Source organism: Mesocricetus auratus, unplaced genomic scaffold (assembly GCF_017639785.1).
Source record: "Mesocricetus auratus isolate SY011 unplaced genomic scaffold, BCM_Maur_2.0 Super-Scaffold_100014, whole genome shotgun sequence".
NCBI lineage: Eukaryota > Metazoa > Chordata > Mammalia > Rodentia > Cricetidae > Mesocricetus > Mesocricetus auratus.
Window position 1 is genome coordinate 12784984 of NW_024429197.1, and position 21318 is coordinate 12806301.

Below are 21318 nucleotides of genomic sequence, written 5' to 3' on the forward strand. Positions count from 1 at the left end.
CATGAACAATAGAACTATACAGGAAGGCGTGTGTTTAGGTGCAGGAAATATATCTTTTGGTACTGAAAGTTGAAACCAGGACTTTCTGTATGCTAGGCATGTTCTCTTAAAATGGTGTTAACATCTCAGGTACTCTACTACTTTTATTTTGAGACAAAGCCTTGCTAAATTGCTCAGGCTGGTCTTGAACTTTTGAAACTTCTCAGCCTCCCCAGTCCTAGGATTGTAGGTGTGTGCCATCACTGCCAGCTACTATAAAGAGAAAAGTGATTTTGTGTTGTTAGAAGGAAGAATGGCAGTTATTCTGGGAATAGGCTTGATGACTAGTAGTGAGCATGAGATGCCTGGTTTTTGTTGTTTTTGGAGACCAGGTTTCTCTGTGTAGCCCTGGCTGTCCTGAAACTCACTCTGTAGATCAGGCTGGCCTCTAACTTCCAGTGATCCTATGTGCCTCTGCCTCCTGAGTGCTGGGACTAAAGGCATGCACCACCACTGCCTGACTGTGATGTCTGTTTTAGGAGAGTTTGTTTGTGTTATCAGTCCCAGCACTGGTTATATGGAACAGTTCGGACTGTGAAAACTAAGTGAGTTTATACTTTCTAAGTGCCTTCCACATGTGCCTTTTATACAGGAGTTTACACTCATTAAGAGTGTAACAGGAGCCAGGCGTTGGTGGCGCACGCCTTTAATCCCAGCACTCGGGAGGCAGAGGCAGGCGGATCTCTGTGAGTTCGAGGCCGGGCTGGACCGACAGCCTCCAAAACAATACAGAAAAACCCTGTCTTGTAAAAACCAAAAAGAAAGAAAGAAAGAAAGAGTGTAACAGGAATAGAAACAAAAATCACCTATGGCCTAGGGACTCAGGGAAGAAGAGAACCTTGGAATGTCCGGGTAGTGCATTGTGCAGGTAGAGTAAGGGAGGGCAAGGCACTTTAGAGTGGGATCTGCCTGAGGAGAGGTACTGAAGCTCTGGACAAAGTAGAACTGACTTGCTGGCCAGGGCCTAAGTGAAATAAAGAGGAGGCTGGAGAAGTAGGCTTGACACAAACTGAAAGCCCCAACACCAAGGTCTTATAAGGACTTGATTTTTAGAAAGCCTGTAAAGCTGCCACCACCACCTACCAATTCTGCTTTCAAGTATTTTTCCTGTATATTATTGAGAGGATATCTAGTCTCATTCATAGTTGTTCATTCAAAGCCTCATTCTGGGCCAGGCAGTGGTGGTGCACACCTTTAATCCCAGCAGTCAGGAGACAGAGGCAGGTGGATCTCTGTCAGTTTGAGGTCAGCCTGGTCAATAGAGTGGGTTCCAGGATGACCAAGGCTACACAGAGAAACCCTGTCTCCAAAAACCAAACAAAAACAAAGCTTATTCTAAACATGAAGAAAAAAAAAAAAGAGGGAGCTATTTCATGGTCTCATTCTGCCCAATGCTTTTCTTCTCTCTCCCTCTTCCTTGCCAAAAGCAAAACAGAAAACCAACTAGCAGCATTATGTTGTAATATATCTGGCCACTTCTCTGAAAAGCTCCAGTGGTTGGGATCTCTTTCATTACAGGCAAGAAGAGAGGCGGAGGCGCTCCTTCCAGGATTACACTGGGCAGAAGATCACCCTTGAGGCTGTCCTGAACACTACCTGCAAGAAGTGTGGCTGCAAAGGTACAGGAAGCCTGCCATTTCTGTCTCCTCCCCTCGCACTCTGTTGGCTGAAGAAGACCATGTCAGTGCAGCTCAGTGTGTTTCAGTTGACCGCTGCCTCCACTCACTCTTACCGTCCTCTGCCACACCTATCCTCAAGCACAATCACTCTTGTGTAGAAATTAGGTGACGTGGAGATACATCCCCTAAGGATCCAAATTAGATGCTTTCTTCTTTCTCTTTATCTCTTTAAGTTCAGACTTCTGAATACAGTGTCCTTTTTGTAATAGAGGACTGTCACTTCCTCTATTTCCTCAGCTTTCTTCTAGTCTTACTTAAATATTAAAGGTTTTCAGCCTGACTTCCCTTAATAAAGCTATAATGAGAGAGGTTGTCATCTTCTTATTTTCAGACTGACCTCAATTTGTCACCTCTCCTCCCCAGCTTTCCATCCATCATGCTTTGTTCATTTTTTCTGCAATGACTGGTAACAGATTTGTGTTCTGGTTGAATTTTTGGGATTTGTTTATTTGTTTGTTTGTTTATGTGCATTGGTGTTTGCCTGTATGTATGTTTGTGTGAGGCTGTCAGTTCCTGTAACTGGAGTTACAGACATGTGTAAGCTGCCATGTGGGTGCTGGGAATTGAACCCTTGGTCCTCTGGAGGTACAGCCAGTGCTGTTAACTGCTGAGCCATCTCTGCAGCCCTGAATTTGTGAGGTTTTAAGCCCCTGCTTTTTATGCTGTAGGGAGAGAAGGAGAATGTAACAGTGAGAGAAACAATAGTCCCTGAAGAGATTGTGGTAGTATTTGGATATTTGGTATTTGGATTACTTCGGAAAACTGTGCTGTGTCCCCTTTTTGGGCCTCATCTAACTTCTAGGCTGAAAATACAAACACTTTTACATATAGCTCTGTGGTTACTTCATGCACTTCTTTCCTACTCTTGAGATGAAGTGTCCTTCCTGTAGCTTTAGCTTCAAGGGATTAGACGCCATCTTCTGGTCTTCTTGGACAGCTGTGCTGGTGTAGATACCGACACATAGATTTGCATGTATGCATATAATTTTTTAAAACAAAAAACCAACTCATCTTCAAAAACAATAAAAGTTACCCTCAGTACCACCACAGGCTCAGTGTGGAGCCCCCTTACTTGTATCTACCTGATGCTCCATGGAGCAGAGAAGAATGTCAAGAAGTAGGATTTGACCCATTCAGCAAAAGTCAGGTTGAAGACAGTTAGTTCGTTTTGGTTCATCAAAAGTAGCACAAAGTAGGAAGACATCCAACCTGAGCTAAGTGTTTGCTTTGCTGCTGTGTGACTCTGAGCTACTTAACTCTAGGCCTTCATATCTGATGCAAATGCGGAGTGTTGGATTTCACGATCTCTAAGGCCCTTGCCAGACCTGACAGTCTGAATTTTCAGTCACCCTGGGTGTCTCTGCCTGTCTCTGTGTGTGTTGGCTTGGATTGAGTGCCCACTTCATGCCAGCCATCTTCCTATAGGGCTTGGCCTGCAATTCAGTTCCCTCTGTTAAACATCCTGCTCTCTGGAGCAGCCTTTCATTGTCAGAAGTAAGTTCCAAAATAGACCTTTAAAAATTAATGAGCCCCATTGCTAAGGGAGGGCAGCTCAAGCCGACTTGCTCGTATCTTCTGCCATTTCCAAAGCAGCATGAGGGTCTCCTGCAGCTCTAACACCAGCTGCTCACCCAACTCAGGCTGAGTGAATATTGCCACCTTGAGGAGGCAGAAGCGCCACTGCAGATGAACTCAGTAATATCTGTGAAGCAGTGGGCTTGTCAGGAACCTCTGGGCCGCATCAGCCTGCGGAGAAGGGCAGCACCTTCCCTCTCTAGCCCTTGTTTCTTTTCCACAGGCCACTTTGCAAAAGACTGTTTCATGCAGCCAGGTGGAACCAAGTATTCTCTGATCCCCGAGGAGGAGGAGGAAAAAGAAGAGGCAAAGGAAGAAGGAGTTGAGAAGCCTGACCCCACAAAGAATTCTTCCAGGAAAAGAAAGAAGGTAAGAGCTGGCTTGCTTTTATTGATCACATTTTTGCAGATATTAAAATATAAATGCGTTGTGTAAGCATTTTAGAAATAGTGAAAAATGAAAAAAGCAAGCTCTCATAATCTTTCCAGAGAGAGTTGTATTGGCAGTTTTGACATAGTCTAATTCTTTTCCTGGCTAGCAATATAAATAGATGTATATACATATAATATAAAATTATGATCATTGTAGGCGTAGTTTATTCTCTACGGTTTTTTATTTTTCACTATCCTTAAGTGTTCTTAAAACACTAGATGTTAAAAGCCACATATTGGGCAGATATCTGAGTTCAAGGCCCGAGTGAGTTCCAAACATCCAGGGCTACACAGAGAAACCCTGTCTCAAAAAACAAACAAAAGCCACATAATATAATGTTTCACTCATTAACTATGAAGATTGAGTGAGTGAGTGAGTTTTTTTTTAATTTTGTTTATTTTGTTTGTTTGTTTGGGTTTGTTTTGTTTTGTTTTTTGTTTTTCAAGACAGGGTTTCTCTGTGGCTTTGGAGGTTGTCCTGAAACTAGCTCTTGTAGACCAGGCTGAGCTCAAACTTACAGATCTGCCTGCCTCTGCCTCCTGAGTGCTGGGACTAAAGGCATGCACCACCACTGCCTGGCTGTGTGTTAGTTTTGAGACAGGTTCTCTTGTAGCTCAGATTGGCCTCAAACTTGCTATATAGCCCAGGATGACCTTAAACGATCCTCCTCCCAGGTGTGCCAATGTGCTTGGCTGTAATTATTAATTTATTTTGATATTACTTAACACTTAATACTTCCAACTTTAACCCTGGCTATACCGCCTTTCTTTTCTTTGGTATTCCTGGGTAAGCTTACTGAGTTGAGGCTGGAGAGAGGGCTCAGTAGGTAAGAGCCCTGGCTGCTCCTACAGAGGACCTGGGTTCAGTTGCCAGTTCCCAATGATGGCTCACAACCACCTGTAATTCCAGTTCCAGGGGAATGTAACACCCTCTTTAGGTATCAAAGGGCACTACACACACGTATGTGGTGTACATGCATGCATGCAAGCAAAACACCCTTACACATAAAATAAAAATAATCTTTTCAAAAGGGGAGAGGGTCTGGAGAGATGTCATGGGATAAGAGCTTGTCTTGCTCTTCCAGAGGACCTAAGTTCAGTTTCCAGCACCCATGTCAGTTTCAATGACCTGTATTCCAGCTGCAGTGAAGTCTTAACACCTCTGGTCTCTGTGGCCTGCCTGCATTCACAGATATGCATATGTTTAAACATAATTGTAAAAAACAAAAGTAAATCCTCAGAGAAGATTGCCGAGTTAAGGGAACCAGGTATGATAGTTCACACCTGTAATCTTACTCTCAGGAAGCAGAGGAAGGTGGATTACCACAAATTCAGGGCCACTGTATGATACATAGTGAGTTCCAGGCATTTGGGGACTGCAGACTGTCACTCTGTCTTGGGGGAGGAGAGGGAAGGCTGGTGGATCTCTGTGATTTGGAGTCTGGCTTGGTGTACATAGAGAGTTCCAGGACTGCAGGGTTACATTGAGAAAGACTGTCACAAAAGAAAAGAAGCAAACAAACAAAAAAACATACTAAGTTAAGACTTTAGGGCTCATTGGCAGTGGTGGCACATGCCTTTAATCCCAGCACTCAGGAGGGATCTCTTAAGTTCAAGGCCAGCCTGGTCTACAAATCGAGTTCCAGGACAGCCAGGACTATTGCACAAAGAAACCCTGTCTTGAACCAGTGGACAGGGACACACACACACACACACACACACACACACACACACACAAACACACACACACAAAGGCTTTTGAGGCTGGAGAGATGGCTCAGTGGCTAAGAATACTTGTTCTTGCAGACGACGTAGGTTTAATTCCCAGAGCCTGCATGGTGGCTCACAACCATCCATAACTCTAGTTCCATGGAATCTGATGCCTTTTCTTAACCTTCATGGGCACCAAGCATGCATGTGGTACACATAACATATGTAGGCAAAACAACTCACACTAAATAATAAATAAAAGAAAGACTTTAAGACTCTTGATAGACTTCATCAGATTTTTCCAGGAAGTACTTAGCTGTTCCCATCAGTGGAGAACAGCGCCTCTCTTCTTTAGTTATCTTTTTTTTTTTTTTGGTTTTGCGAGACAGGGTTTCTCTGTATTGTTTTGGAGGCTGTCAGTCCAGCCTGGCCTCGAACTCACAGAGATCCACCTGCCTCTGCCTCCCGAGTGCTGGGATTAAAGGCATGCGCCACCAACGCCCAGCTTTAGTTATCTTCTTTACTGCTTAGAGCACACACAGTGATTCACACAGCAGATTTTTGTGGTACAGAAAGAAAGTAGATTTGTAACATGCTATGCAAAGAAGTCAAAGAGCTGTGCTGTAGTTGGTCAACAAGTAGGTGTTTTCCTAACTTGTAGGATATTTCTGTGGAGTTTTGTTTTGTTGTTGTTTTTCTGTTGTGGTGGTGTTGGTTGTTTGAGGAGTTCAAGAGAACAGGGTAGCCCTGCCTGTCCTGGAACTCTGTAGACCAGGCTGTAGAGTGGCCAACAGTGCTTTATTCAAAGACCAGTAAGAGACAGATTTACAGAATGACATCTCCCATCACCAGGCTATCCTCAAACTCACAGAGATCTGCCTGCCTCTGCCTCCTGAGTGCTGGGATTACAGATGTGCACCACCACACCCAGCTGTAAGATTGAGTTTCGTTGCCAGGTGGTGGTGGTGTATGCTTTTAATCCCAGTACTCTGGAGGCAGAGGCAGACGGATCTCTCTGAGTTTGAGACCAGCCTGGTCTACAAGGGCCAGCTCCAGGACAGCCTCCAAAGCCACAGAGAAAACCCTGTCTTGAAAAACAAACAAACAACAACAACAACAAAAAAGATTGAGTTTCATACTGTAGCCCCAGTTGCTATTAAATTTCCAGCAGTGGTCTTACTTCAGCCTTCTGAATGCTGGGGTTACAGGTGTGAGCACCATCCCCAGCCTTTAAAAAATTTGTTCAGTGGTAATTTTGTGTTAGGCATTAATTACAAGCTCTAGGAGTGAAAGGTTCTAGTGTAATCTTTTCCCTCAGTGACATCATCACAGTGAAAGATTATTTTCATTTTTGTATGTAAGGAAAAGGGTCTGTTATATCATTAGAACAGTTAGCCAAGTAGCATGAAAGTCACTGATTTGTGTATTCTCTCCATATCCCTAATCTGGGGCCTGATCTGTCAGGTTCTTAGACTTGGGCCTGAGTCTTTTAAACCTAGTTTGAGGTCCTTGGGAACTTGTGACTGGCTTGTAAGTTTAAACTAACTACAGTTCTTTCATTTGCAGAGTGGGATTCTTGTAATCTTTGGCAGTGTTCCCTATGGGGTGATGCCCGCTCCTCAAAATAGAAAGTGATGACAAGTCAGTTCCTAATTGACACTGATTTTCTTTGGAGACATTGTCTCATAGCTCAGACTGAGCTCAAACTCTTTATGTAGTTCAGGTTGACCTTAAACTAATCCTCCTGCCTTCACTCTGGAGTGCTTCTTCACAACACCTAGCTCCAACACTCTTAAACACACTGCCATAATCTCTGATCTCTCCAGGCTGGGGGCTGTTGTTTGTTTTTATTATTTATTGTCCATGAGTGTTTAACCTGCATGTATGTCTGTGCACCGTGTGTGTGCCTAGTGCCAACCGAGGCCATAGAGAGAGTCAGATGGCCTTGAACTGTAATTACAGATGGTCGTGAGCTGCTGTGTAGATGCCGAGAATTGACACTGGGTCCTCTATTAGAGTTGCCCTAATTCTTAACCTATGAACCATCTCTCCATGACTTCTCCTGCCCCCATAATCTTTTATGAACTCTCTGACAACACGCATTCATACCACCCTTGTTTCTGCCCTTCTATTTATGCAACAGCAATAATGTCCTCCTAAGAGAGAAGCCGTATGTCTCATTTTATTCTGTCTCACACTCACTGTCATAGGTCCTGCCAAAGCTCCCTGCTAGTACTTCTTTCTTCTTCTCCTCCTCTTCCTTTTGCTCCTCCTCCTTGTGTCTGACTGCTTGTACCACAGGCTAGCCATGGACTGATGATCCTACTGTTGGACTCCTGAGTGCTGTTGGCATTGTAGTTATGCCTGAAGAGGGCGTATTTTAAGCATCTTAAAATTATATGACTTCTGCCTCACATGTTTCCAAGAGAGTGTCAGTCACTTGATATAATAAGATATTAATATCACCTTTAGTCAGTTTTGTGTGTGTGTGCGGTGTGTGTGTGCGTGTGCGCATCTTTCTTTTGGGAGTCGGTTCTCTTTCCACTATAGGATTTGGACTGCTTTTTACCTACTGAGCCATCTTGCCAGCCCCTTTGGATAACCTCCTTCCAATCTGTGGTCTGAAATTGCTGTACTCTTTGACTTATAGATCATCATGGATCTTTATAAATTAGAGCCAAATTATGAGGAAACACGTATCTTAGGGACCAGACTGCCTACTAATTATAGTAAAATCTAACTGCATTTATTCCAATGTAATTGTGTCCTTTGATTTAGATAATGTAATCGCTGTCTGCTTTGCCATTTACAGAAGAATGAGAAGCAGGGACATCATTGGCCATGCTATCCTACTGTCTAGAGAACTAATGGTGCCCATCTAGAACAGACTACCTGGCCTGCCAGCACAGAGCTGCCCAGTGCAGTCTGCTTAGAAGCTATTGGTGCTTCAGTTTCTTTAGTGTATTATGACGTGTGAGTGCTGGCATGTGTGTGCCATAGTGCATGCATGTTTAGAGGTCAGAGGACAACCAGTTTTCTCCTACTTTTCTAAGGGTTCTGGCAGTTGAACTCAGGTCACCAGGTTTGTACAGCAAGTGCTTTACCTGCTGAGCCATCTCTCTCTCCCTGTATCCTTTTTGAGACATGGTCTGGCCTCCAACTCATTGTAGTGGAGGGTGATCTTAAATGCTTGGTCTTCCTGTTTCTGTCTGCCAGATACTAAGATTATAAGTGGAGCCCCTGCACCCATATTATTTCTGCAATATGAAATGATCTTCCACTATTCCCACACACACACTGTACTTCAGCTTTGTGCACTCGTGGGACTTCTTTCTACGTACCTCTGTTCTAGTCACTGAGGTAGAAAATGGAGAACATGCATTGTGATCTAATGGAGGTGGTAGACAGTGAACTGGTAGCAAATACTACATGACATTAATATATCAAGTAGTGCAAATGCCACAGAGAAAATAGTTGTGGCGTTATTTGCTTTGTGATGTTGGGGTTGAACCCAGCACCTTGTACATGGTAAGCAAGTGGTCTGCCACTTACCTACACCCCAGGCCTGTTTTGGCATTTTAGATAGGGTGCTATTTGGGTAAGCCACTCTTATGAACTGTCACAGAAGTCATGTAAATGGTGTGCCCTTGTTACTCTGACACATGAAAAGCTGAGGCGGGGGGATTCCAAGTTCAAGGCCTACCTGGTTTGCATATAGCAAGGCCCTCTCTCAAAAAAAATGTAAGTATTATTTGGATAAGTACACTTATCTGAAGTGGGGAAGCAAATGACTTAGATAGGTGGAGAGAGGAGACTTCAGTGGTGCAGTAGCTGTGGGCTGGGAATGGGCTCGGCACACTTGGGGAGCAGTGAGGAGGTCAGTGTGGATAGGGTAAAAGAGAGTGAGTGGAAGGAAAGGAATCTAGGGACCACAGAGGGCCTTGTTGCTGGTATAAGGACTTCAGCTTCTACGGAGGTAGAACTTTTCAGTAGAGATAGCCTGTTCTGACTTTTAGAGACAGGATCTCACTATATAGCCCTCGTTGACCTAGAACTCACTCTGTAGACCACCAGCTTGGCTTTGACCTTCCTTTTTAAGATTATTCTGACTGCTATATGGAAACTGGCTGGTTAGAAAGTAAGGCTAAAAGCAGGCAGGTTGACAGACACTGATAATCCACATGAAAGGCCACTGGGGCTTACACTAGGGTGACAGCTGTAGAGATGATGAGAAAGGAGCTGATGCGGGTGTGTTCTGAAGGTGGAGTTGACTGACTCTTTTGAGAGATTGGATGTAAGGTAGGAAAGGGACTGATAAAGCTGACATCAAGAGTTTTGGACTGTAACTGAAGGGGTGAAACACTAGAGAAGCAGTTAAGGTTTTAGGTTTAGCTTGGCCTTTAATCCCAGAACTCAGAAGGCAGAGGCAGGAGGACCCCTGGGAGTTCGAGGTCAGTCTGGTGTACAGATCGGTTTTCAGGACAGCCAGGGATACACAGAGAAACCCTGTCTTGGGGAGGTGGGGGGCGGGGTTAATTTGTATTGCTGTCTATGAAGATGGGAAGGAGAGCTGGACAAGGTTAAGTTTGAGAGAGGGGCTAAGCATAGGAATTGAGGTACCTCACGCATACTGAGTAGACTATGAAATAGGCATTTGATACACGTCAGGGTTCAGGAGAGAAGCTAAAGTAAAAGATAGAAATATGGGAGGTATCTGTGTATCGATACTCTTCATGTCTGAGATCGCCTAGAGGTAAACTAGTGGAGATAAATTTGCTATCAGAGGGTTTGCCAATAGTCACAGCACTTGGAAAGCAGAACTAAGAGGCTAGCCTGATCTACATCATGCCCAGGCCAGCCAGGGCAAATAGTGAAACTGTCTGGAAATACAGAAGCTAAAGTAAAAATGCTGGCAGGTTATTATAAGGGATCTGGAAGTGTTGTTCTTCTCCTTCCCCTCCCAGGCTGAGCCAGGCTGTGGGCTCATTTATTTTCCCAGGACTCTCAAGCCCACAGTATCCAGGAAGGTGCCAAACTTAAACCAAACCATGGACTTGTCACCTTTCAGCTGCTCCTAGCCGTGGTTGTTAGAATTTGGGAATGTAGGTCTAAAAAGCATTTTCTCTACTCTCTACAATATTTATTGAAGAAAACTTTAATTTGGTTGCTGAGACAGTGATAAGACCCTGGGAGTTACTTAAATAAGAGACAATATTTGGCCAGGTGGTGGTGGCATAGGCCTTTAATCCCAGCACTTGGGAGGCAGAGGCAGGTGGATCTCTGTGAGTCCGAGACCAGCCTGGTCTACAAGAGTTCCGGGACAGCCTCCAAAGCCATAGAGAAACCCTGTCTCAACACACACACACCCCAAAACAAAGAAACAATATTTGTAGTTGGTGGTGAAGTCCATGGTAGAGCACTTGGCTGGTATGCACAAGGTTGTGGGCTCAGTCCCCAGCACTAGGTGTAAGGAGAGCTGTTAGGTATTGTTGGGTGTCTGTAATGTGTTAGACTTAGAACTTACCCTCATAGCATTCCTTCAAAGTAATACTGTGTGAACAAGTCCTTTGTCCCAGTGACAGGGTGACTCAAGTGGCAGAGCTGGAATTGTCTTATTCTAAGATTGCTGTTCTGACCACCATACTGTGAGGCTTCCTGTTATGTTCATGGGAGAGAGGCCATGCTCTTCTCAAGAGATACTTCTTTTCCATCATGTACATGCAGATTTCAACCCTGCCTCTATAATCTGGGACAAGTGCTTCCAACTTCTCCATGCCATGGATACTGTTTCATTGAATCATTACAGCTATGTGACATGGGTGCTATTCTTATCTGTTTTCCATTTGTAGCAGCTAGACTTCAGTGACGTGAGATGACTTGCCAAGGCTAGAGAAAAGTAACTAGAACTCAGGGCTAGGTCTGTGTGACACATGTTGGGTCACACAGGCAAACAGGCTTTCAGGATGCTGGCTAGAAAGCCTGCAGGAGCAGGAGCCATACTTTTCTTTGGTGCTCCCTCCCTCTTCCTGCAGTAGTCTCCCAACTCTGGGTTTATGCTGTTATCTCTGGTGACATGGTCGTGCTTAGGGGTGTCTAACTTCAGGACCACCCCCTGTGAAAAAAAGAAAGTTCCCTTTGCAAAGCCATGAAATGTTGGTTTACCTTAGAACACTTTCTGGCACATTCCCATCCTTCTCACAGCACTTGTCCTTCCTTTGTGTGAGTGTGAGGAAAAGCCATGTTAGGAAACGTATTTTCTCCTCCTTTGACCATGCTTCCTCCAGAAGCCCCTCTACAGTTCATGTAGCTAAGATGGTTATTACCCTTTAGGGGTGAGAGAGGCCATCATTTCCATTGCCAGCACATCAGTGGGACTGCCGTAGGGGAAGGGTCAAGATTGAATCACAGTGGGTCTCCAGTCTACATTCTGGCAGCCATCAAGTTATCTCTTTGACTCCGCCATTACCTTTCTCTATCCCTGTTTGGATTTCCCACCTAGCTAAATCATACCTGTTCATTGGCTAAAACAGCATTAACCATGAGCAATAAAAGAAGCATATATTCACAGCATACAGAAGGACATTAACCATCACAGAGCAGAGAAGAGTAGACTTGTTTTTTAAACAGAAGCATTGGGTTAAAAAGCACATGTGCTAGGCCGGTTTAATCCCAACACTTGGGATGCAGAGGCAGGCGGATCTCTGTGAGTTCGAGGCCAGCCTGGTCTACAAGAGCTAGTTCCAGGACAGCCTCCAAAGCCACAGAGAAACCCTGTCTCAGAAAAAAAAAAAAAACCAAAAAAAAAAAAAAAACCCCAAAAAAAGCACATGTGCTGCTGGAGTTCAGTTCCTAGAGCTCACACTGTGTGCCTCACACTCACCTGTAACTAACTTCAGCTCCAGGGGAGTCTTCTGGGTAGAGTGTGTGTGTGTGTGTGTGTGTGTGTGTGTGTGTGTGTGTGTGTGTGTGTGTGTGTAAACATGGTAGCATGTCTATGTTGTACACATCAGCACAATTTCAACACGGTTTAAATATGTTAAAATCTACAAATCTCTCTCTCTCTTGATTTTACTGCCTTTTATAGCCTAGCTGGTCTGGAGCTTACTATGTACACCTTCCCAAATCTGCTCCTGCAGTGCTGGGCTTATAGGCATGTGTATCTTTGCTCAGGTTTCTTTTTGCAGGGTTTTGGTTTTGGTTTTTTGAGACAGGGTTTCTCTGCATAGTCGTGGCTGTCCTGGAACTCCCTCTGTAGACCAGGCTGGCCTTGAACTCAGAAATCTGGCTGGTACACTGTCACTGCACAGATTTTTGCAGGGTCTTATGCTATCCTGCCTGACCTTGAACTCATGTTCTTCCTGCTCCCGCTTTCCAAGTGCTAGGATTGGAAAGTGAGATACACTCGGCTGTGTCTCACTTATTGGTTACCTGCTGTGGTTTAGATATTAAAGGAGATAGACACATGTATATTGAAACTTTACATTTCCGCTTTAGGAAAAGAAGAAAAAGAAACACAGAGACAAGAAGTCATCTGACTGTGACAGCTCTGACTCTGAGAGTGATATGGGCAAGAAGGCAAGGCATGCATCAAAAGACAGCAAGGCTACAAAGAAGAAGAAGAAGAAGAAGAAGCACAAGAAGCATAAGGAGTGAGGGTGGGATGGGCCATGACAGCCCTGGCTCCTGGAAAGACTCAGTAGTGAGAAGATGGCCTCCTATCCCACTGACTGTGTCCCTCTGGTCTCAGATGGCTTCTCGTGCAACAAGCAGCTAGAAAAGCTAAAGTGCTGCTCCCAAAATGATTTTTCCTTATTGCTTCTCATCCCTTTGCAAGTGACCCCCGCAGCCATTGCATTCATGTACACGAGTCCCTCATTCAGCAGAAGGTTCTAGTACTTTCCCCGGCTGCTACTGCCAGAGCTAGATTCCTTATAGGGGTCCAGGCTAGAGCCACAGGTGCTACCGTGGAAGTGAGCCTGGCTGTGGCGGGAGAGCAAAGTGAGCAGCCCCTGCCTGCCTGTTTCTGTGGCCTCTATTAGAGGCAGGCGGGAGAAGTGTTCTGTCTCCATTCCCTCAAGTGAAGGCTGTGCGGACAATAGTCTTTGCAGTGACTGCTGAACCAGAGATCTGAAGCCAAGGTCATTTTCTGCTTTCTGTCTGTCGCCATGTGAGTGACTAGTTCCATTTCAGGTCTCTGCTTAAATTCCTGGCATAAATGGAAATGTGTTTGGTTTTAAACTTTCCAGAAGGCCTTATTCCTATAATCCTTCCTGGGTAACTTACAGACTTAACACATTAGTTCACAGAAAACACTTTAGCATGTTATCCAAAACCCTGAAAAGAAGCCAAGCTGAGGCACAAATCCAAGGCCACTAGCAAGCCACAGCTTTCTTGAGATCACTTAAAAGCCCTCTCTTCCATAGTTTCGCCCTCTTCCCCTGGGCTGAGTAGAAAACTAGTAAGATGTAACCTTGGGGGCTCACTGGGGCATGAATGGGAAGTTAGCAGTCACCTCCCACCACATGGGTCCCTGGACCCTGTCCTGAGCCTGTACTCCAGGAGGGTGACCACAGCACACCATAGAGCCAATCCAGGAGTGGGTGTGAAGTAGTCACTCGAGGCAGCTAGCTCATCCAACCATGGCATTGCACAGGGCTGCTGTGCCCTCACTGCTGGCGGAGACTGTCCACCTGGGCTCCTTACCAGCGCTGTTCACCGAGTGGACCTCGGGCTATCATTTCAGCCTAGGACACACAGGAAAGGAAGACCAAAGGCAAAAGCAACTGGGTGGCCTTGGTTCTGCTTTATTGACCTCAGAGCACCCTTTGGATACAGTTTTAAAAAACAAACCACATACACAATGGGAACTGGGATCCAGGCTGGTGCCCCAATCTCCAGAAAAATCCCAACCGAAGTGTATTTATACAAAACACCAGAGGAAAAAAATGAGGCAACATGGTGCTGAGTCGAGGGGTAGCCAGCTGGCAGAGGAATAGTCAGCGCGGTGCAGAGGTGTCACGCCTCCTTCTCGTATGTTCGGGTGCTCACCACATTGCCATGGGTGAGTGTCTGCAAGGAAAGACAGGGTCAGATGGGGGCAGAGCAAGAGAGGGAGTGTCAGCACTTGAATACCTGTTGCCAGGAACCTGACTTTTTTTTTTTTCTGATACAGATCTTTTAAGATAGGTGTTATAATTCCCATTTTAAAGATTTTTGGGAAAATGGACCCTTGAAAGAAGAAACCTACCAACCTTTTTTCCCTCCCATAATCACCCATCATTGTGACACAGGAGGGTATGGTCCTGTTTGTTACCTCCCTACCAAAGCTAGGCACCTCACTCCTAACTCAGTGGGTACTCCAGGCTCATGGGACTATGATGCAATAGCAGGTTCCACTGAGCCCAATAGGTCTGTGGTGCTGATATTGCTCTCCATGCTTCTGGTGCAGGTGCCGTCCTACAAGACTACATTCTCCTGGTGAGGTTCTCAAACTTGTCCCAAAGCAGATCTGCAGGCCTGGTTGTATCCCCTGTCTAGGCCATAGTTATTTGCAGGAAGCCAGAAACAGACAAGTGGGTGAATAAGAGGCAAAGCCTGTTCCTGCAGATGTCTGCATGAGTGGCAGCTGCTCCTAGAGAGTCTGGGACTAATTGGCCCTGCCTTGTCCTTGGGGAGCAGCGGGCAAGAAGTTTTTGTGGGCACCTGCTACATTCTTCCCACTCCGATGGTGCCTTTGGCTATGTCTTCCCAGCAGCTCTCAAGGTTACAAAGGGGACGTGTCCAGAGCCAGGCAGCCTTTAGGCTGAGACTTGAACCAAGACGTGTGTGAATCCCAAGCCCTGCTTCTTCTCTGTCCTAGTTCCTCTGGCTCCCAGGGGAGGACCTGGGCTGAAGAAAGCATGGCACTTGCTGTGAGGCACTGCCACTGCCCATCTTACCAGGATGAGTTTCCCATCGCATAGCTCCCTTGTCAGCGTAGTCTCCTGGCCATCCCACTTCTGCACATGGACAAGTTTGCCTCCATCCAGTGTCACGATCGACTGTGGAAAGAGAGAGCCTAAGCTGTGACCAGAGCCAGAATTGAAGGGCAAGACCCACCAGGAGTCTAACTGGTGCTAGTGCTAGGATGGCCGTTCAGGCAGCCTACCTCTAACACGGTTTGCACAGGGCTCCTGCTCTGTGGCCGCCTACAGGGGGAGGGTTCAGGCAGTGGGTGCAACAGGCAGCTCAGCCCTTGGCACAAGCCTCCAAGAGAAGCTCAGGCTGAGATGTACTTCAGTAGAGCATATAGTCCTGGGTCCCCTCAAGTCCATCCCTTTCTCCGAGACAACCAAAGAAGTCCGGAAGATCTATCTTGTGCATATCAGTCTCTAAAAGACCCTTGGGATATATTGGAAAATTAGACTTCCTTTGTATCAAGTGATCCCCTGGACAGGCAAAAGAGCAGCAATTGCAAGGTCCCAGGACCAGGTGTCCTTGGAGTGTTCTTCAGCTCTGGCTCCAGTGCCCCTTTGGTCCTCAGCACTGCCAGCCTATATCAGCTGTTTTGTGTTTGGCAGCTTCCCCAGATCGCTCTTCTCCAGGAATTTGAGAACTGAAGGCCAGAACTAGGGAACTAAGCAGGGTTTGTTGAGTAGGAGTCTAGAAAGGTGATGGTTGTGTTTGATCACTCTTGTCTTGTTCTGTCTTATTCCACCTTATGGAATCTTCATTCCCCATTGTCTTTTGTCAACTCAGCAGTTAATTTCTGGCTCAAACATCCCAGAGGTCCACTGTTGTATTTAATGTGGGTTCTGGTCCCACAAAAAGGTAACAAGTTCAAGGATATAGTTAAATTCCTTCATCCTATCTAGATTGTCATCTCAGGGCACCATCCCTGTGCCACTGCTAGCCTAATGTGTGGTCCTGAGCTCCTCTGCATCTGCAAGACCAGTACCTGCCCTGTCCTTTATGGAGGCAGATGTGCAGAGAAAAGAACTGAAGAGATCAATTTTAGGGTTACAATGCAGGGGATATAGGAATAACCTATAGATATAGATGTCAGCAACCCTAAGTTCTGTGCCTGATCCAGTGCTGGGAGGTTTTAGCAAGCTGCCAAGATAACCACCATGAGGTAATAGCAACACTGGTGGTAGGTGCTCCCTCCCATACCCTGAGATACTTGGAGACTACAAACACCCACAACATTCATGTTGGTGAATGCATATCCTAGAGCCTGGCTCTCTGGCTGTCAACTGGTGACCCTGGAAACAGTTTGTCAGGGTCAATGCCCTAGCCTGGGAGCTGCAGAAAAGGAAACCTGTAAATAGGACTCAACATTTTGTTCCCAACTCCTCCTTTGCTGACAGAGCCTGAATGACCTTAATCCAGGGCACTGACTTGTGGGCATCATTCCTAAAGCATTTCAGGTCACAGCCCTGACTGCTGAAGTTCTCAGAGCTATTGCATATCTTGGTGCACAAGGTCACCCAGCTGGCACTGGAGACACAAGGTCAGAACATCTTGGCTCTGCTGCCCACTCCAGTGGCAGCTGACAGATCCTTCCCAGCAAGGTGAGGAGAAAACAGGTCAGAGGTTGCACTTGGCCCATGGGGCATCCCAGCACTGAGCAGGCTTAATGAACCTTGTTGGTTTAAATCTATGACAGCCTGCCCCTTTAGGTACAGAGCCAAGGTGCTAAGCCAGGGCCAGCTTCTTACCCTCCATCCCCTTATCCACTTCTCTGACTCACCTTGACCTTCCTGTCGTCTGCCGTTACCTCATCAAACTGCACTCCCAGCTGGAAGCTGATCTCTGTGTTCTTGAAGGTGCTGTGTGTCTTTATGACTATATTATCCCCGTTCTTCTCGATGATCGTGGTAGGCTTGGTCATGCTAGCCACCTGTCTGGTGGCAAAGCCCACACCTAAAGGCAGAGGCAGATGACTGAAAATTAGCAGGGGTAAAGAGGCGTTGTACAACCATGGGGAAGGAGGACCATAGTGGCCAGTGTCTTTGTGTGGTTATTTTCTCATTCAGTCTTTTCCTTAGCTCTGCAGCTGTTAGGCTGATGTGAAACACGAGGAATGTCTGATGTCAGGGAAGGTCAACAACAACGGAAATCAGAGTGAGGTATCAAGGGGTATGAACCACCTATAGGGCCCCTTGCTCAGTCCTGTCCCCGCAAGGATTTGTAGATATAAAACCCGGTGATGGAGTTTAAGCCCAGGGTCACAAATGAGATTGAAGATGCTAAGCCCTGTGTCACCTCCAGAGCCTCTGGCCTCCTGAACATTCAGACCACAAAAATGAAGAAAGAAGAAATCGTCAACAGCCTTCTAGAGTCTCCTGGGCATGGATGTCTGCTGTTTTTTACCTAGAAACTGGGGACATTGGTGCTCCACCCTCTGTGTAGCAATGCTACAGCTTCAAGGCCTCCTGGCTAGAAAGCAGTACAAGGGAGTTTTGCCTCCTACAGACTGCGGGATAGAGTGGAAGTCCCTGGGGAGAAGACTTCTGACGTAATCGTCGGATCTGAGTCTTAGGCAAGGTCCTAGGTGTCCACAAGCAGGTGAAGTACACAGACCCAGTAGGCCAAGCCTTCACTTCCTTGGGTTGTAGCTTCCTTGGAATCTTCCATTGTTGACTACCTGTCCCCTGGCCCCAGTACATGCTGAGCTGTCCTCACCAATGAGGCAGGAGCAGCCCAATTGGGGATATAGCATGGCACCTCCGAATATTTGCCTGGCCCTGTGCATTTGCTATGTATGCTGCACAAGCCTGCGTGGATAGCCAACTAATGCTTGAAACAGTCCTGAGCATAGCTTTTATTACTTGCAATTTACAAATGAGGCCAGGAGAGTGCACTGTCTTATCCAAAGTCAAACAAGCTGAGCCTGGTGGCTCCTGCCTAGAATCTCACTCAGGAGGCTGGAGCAGGTGAAATGCCAAGAATTAAAGGCCACCTTGGGCTGCATAGCTCCAGAACATGAGCTACAGTAAGACCCTGTTCCCAAAAGGAAAGAAAAAACTATCAGTGTTTAGTAACCCAGATTCCTAAAGTGTCTTAAAATCACCATCTGTACCTGTAGTCACATACTAGGCTGGGCTGCTTTGGTTCTATACGATAAGGCTTTGCCTACTGGTATCTGAGTGAGTTGGGCCTCAGCAGTGAACCAGCTGTTTATTATTTTTTGGTTTTTCCAGACAGGTTTTTCTGTGGCTTTGGAGGCTGTCTTGGAACTAGCTCTTGTAGGCCAGGCTGGTCTCAAACTCACAGAGATCTGCCTGCTTCTGCCTCCCGAGTGCACCACCACTGCCCAGCTGGGCTTTGGCCTTTCTGTATGTTCAGGCTAAATGGAATCTGTCTCCTAAAAGAAGAAGCTGCTTTGCGACGAGGTGCAGCTTGCAACAGTCAAGTGCTCAGTCTAGTGAAGACCCTGGTTTCTGTCAGAATCCCAAGCACAACAGCCTGGAGATAGCAAGCATTGAGGCAAAAAAAGAAGGTTGGAAAAGCAGTTGCAGCTCCACTTCAAGACTCAGCAGTTTGGCTTGGGAAGGGAGAACTAAACCTGGGAAATCTAGTACTCCCTACCCTATCAAGAATGGCCAACCTGCTGGATACAGGTGCATGCCTCTAACCCCAGTGCTGGGGAGGCAGAGGCAAGAGGACCTGCTACATAGGGAGCTCCCAGGATGGCCAGGGCTACAGAGACCCTGTCTCAAAACAAAAATGAAGCCCAGCTTCTGTCCTAGAGAATGTATGGTTCTCTGTGTAGGTGCTGATGGGAGCTCAGACTGTGGTGGAGGCTCAGAGTCATGGTGTTTGCTTAGCATGTGCAAGACCTTGGGTTCCAATCCCAAAACCAAAATGACAAAAATGCTTTGTGGACCTGTTTCAGTGAAGATCCGGAAGTAGGTGAGAGGAACCTACACATACCCCTCAACATGTCATAAGCCAGCCCTCCTTCCTCGGAAGAAGGAATGGAATCTAGCTCAGTCATGACACAACCCAGTTTTCTGGATCCCATTCTAGTAGAGTAGGATGATACAGCCAAGCACTTCACAGAAAGGACCTTTATCTAAGCCAAGGCAAGAAAGGAAGGGCTAGGGTCACATTCCCCATGTGCACGTCATCTCCCAGGCTATGCTGAAATGGGAAGAACTCTAGATGGTTCTGTGTTTTCAACCACTGAGAAGGCTGGGATAGCAGGTTACAAGTTCGAGGTCAACCTGGGTAAGTTAGTGAGACCTTGTCACACCAAGTAAAAAGGGAGGAAGGTATGACTCAGTGTTCAAGTGCCTGCCTGGCATGCACTAAGTTCAGTCTTCAGTAGCGATGGAAAGAAATCCTGGGAGCCAGGCATTGGTGGCACACATCTTTAATCCCAGCACTCGGGAGGCAGAGGCAGGCGGGTGTCTGTGAGTTCGAGGCCAGCCTGGTCTACAGATCAAGTTCCAGGACAGCCTCCAAAACAATACAGAGAAACCCTGTCTCGAAAAACCCAAAACAAACAAACAAAAGAAATCCTGGGCTTTCCTATCTGATGATGAGCTTGCTCTCACTGGGCTGTTTTTCTAGTCAAGCAAGGCCTGGAGCTCCTTTTCACAGATCTTACCAATGAGGTTCTAGGAAGCCTTATTCTTCCTGATCCCCAAACCGCACTCCCCCTTCACAGTCTGACCTTGCTTCTGGCACCCTCTACTGTATCCCAGACAACAGCTTTCTTCACCCTATCCCTGGCACTGGATAGGTGGGACACTGCTGTGGTAGGAAGGTCCACGTGTGTTGGTAGTCTTGCCCTACCCTACCAGCAGCGTCTTAGAAACTGACTGGGGGAGGGTTGCACACATTGCAGGTGAACATACTGGTGGGAACCAGGGCACCTTCACTATCCAACATGGAGGGGGAGAGACCATGGCTGACTGCCCCATCGTCTTCACCTCTTCCCAGATCGAACTCCCTGATTTCCCTCAGTCTTCCTCAAGGCTCCTAGGTATTTCCTCCTACAGTACATGCACATCTGCTCTATTCCCTCTCCGGATTCAGTTTCTAGGCCACCCATGCTCCTGTTTGCTTTCTCCCAGCCTCCCGCTCTCTGCTCTTTCACTCAACTCCCATCTCACCTCCGATCACATACCTCGCTTCCTAGAAAGTGCCACCCAGCCCGGACCTCTGCGACCATAGCTGCTTCCCCTGAGCGCCTTCTCCCTACCTACCTCACTCCCCAGATTCAGACCATGACAACCCCCTCCCAGGAGGCCGGGATACTCCAGCCCACGCCACCCTGGAAAGACCACGCGGGTCTTTCCAGCCTGGACTGACAGGGAGCGTGCAAGAGGCGCTCGGGGCACACCAGCTGGAAGTCAGGGGCAGGTCGGGTTTGCCGGCCCTCCACACCCGGGATTCTGCGCTCGCGGTTCACTCACCGAGTGACTTCATGTAGTCATCAAAATTCTTGCTGTCCACTAGCTTCCAGGTGCCGACAAAGGCGTCCACCATGGTGTGATGAGAGGCGAGGCGTGCAGGAACTCAGAACCGCGGCTCCCGGCCGAAGAGCCTCTTTAAATAACCCTCGCATCACATGATGAGCGTGGCCCACACCCCTTGCTCCCGAAATAGGAAGCCGGGGCTTGCACTCCCGCTAGGATGCCCTTCCCCCCGCAAACCGCCGGGCACCTGCGGTCGGCGCCGTCCGTGGTCCTGCCGGTGCCATCTAGCCCGTCCCCACCCTGGCTGCGGGGCGCTCCCCGCAACCCAAGAAGAGCACGCACCAACCACAACCACAACCACACAGAAAGGAAACTCGCTCTTGAGCTGGTGCGACGCTGGGAAAATGCCGTCTGAAGCTTAGGCCACCTTTTTTTTTTTTTCCCGTTGTTTTACACTTATTGTGTGAGTGCGTA

The 21318-nt window shown here is 46.9% G+C and overlaps 2 protein-coding genes across 5 annotated transcripts in view; one reads left to right on the forward strand and one right to left on the reverse strand.

Moving 5' to 3' along the window:
* Positions 1-13672, forward strand: part of Zcchc17 (zinc finger CCHC-type containing 17) — a 47737-nt gene extending 34065 nt beyond the window's left edge. For all 4 annotated transcript variants that reach the window (XM_040756521.1, XM_040756524.1, XM_040756522.1 and 1 more), the window contains 3 exons: positions 1558-1658; positions 3517-3662; positions 12929-13672. In XM_040756521.1, coding sequence (XP_040612455.1) covers positions 1558-1658; positions 3517-3662; positions 12929-13087 — 406 coding nt within the window. In that variant the 3' untranslated portion in view covers positions 13088-13672. The remainder of the gene's footprint in view (positions 1-1557; positions 1659-3516; positions 3663-12928) is intronic.
* A 546-nt stretch (positions 13673-14218) lies between these two features.
* Positions 14219-20990, reverse strand: Fabp3 (fatty acid binding protein 3). The gene is made up of 4 exons (XM_005079513.4): positions 20842-20990; positions 17166-17338; positions 15373-15474; positions 14219-14503 (listed from the first exon to the last, which is right to left on the reverse strand). The coding sequence occupies exons 1-4, from the start codon at positions 20912-20914 to the stop codon at positions 14450-14452; spliced, it is 402 nt and encodes a 133-aa protein (XP_005079570.1). The 5' UTR covers positions 20915-20990; the 3' UTR covers positions 14219-14449.
* Positions 20991-21318: the final 328 nt, after the last annotated feature.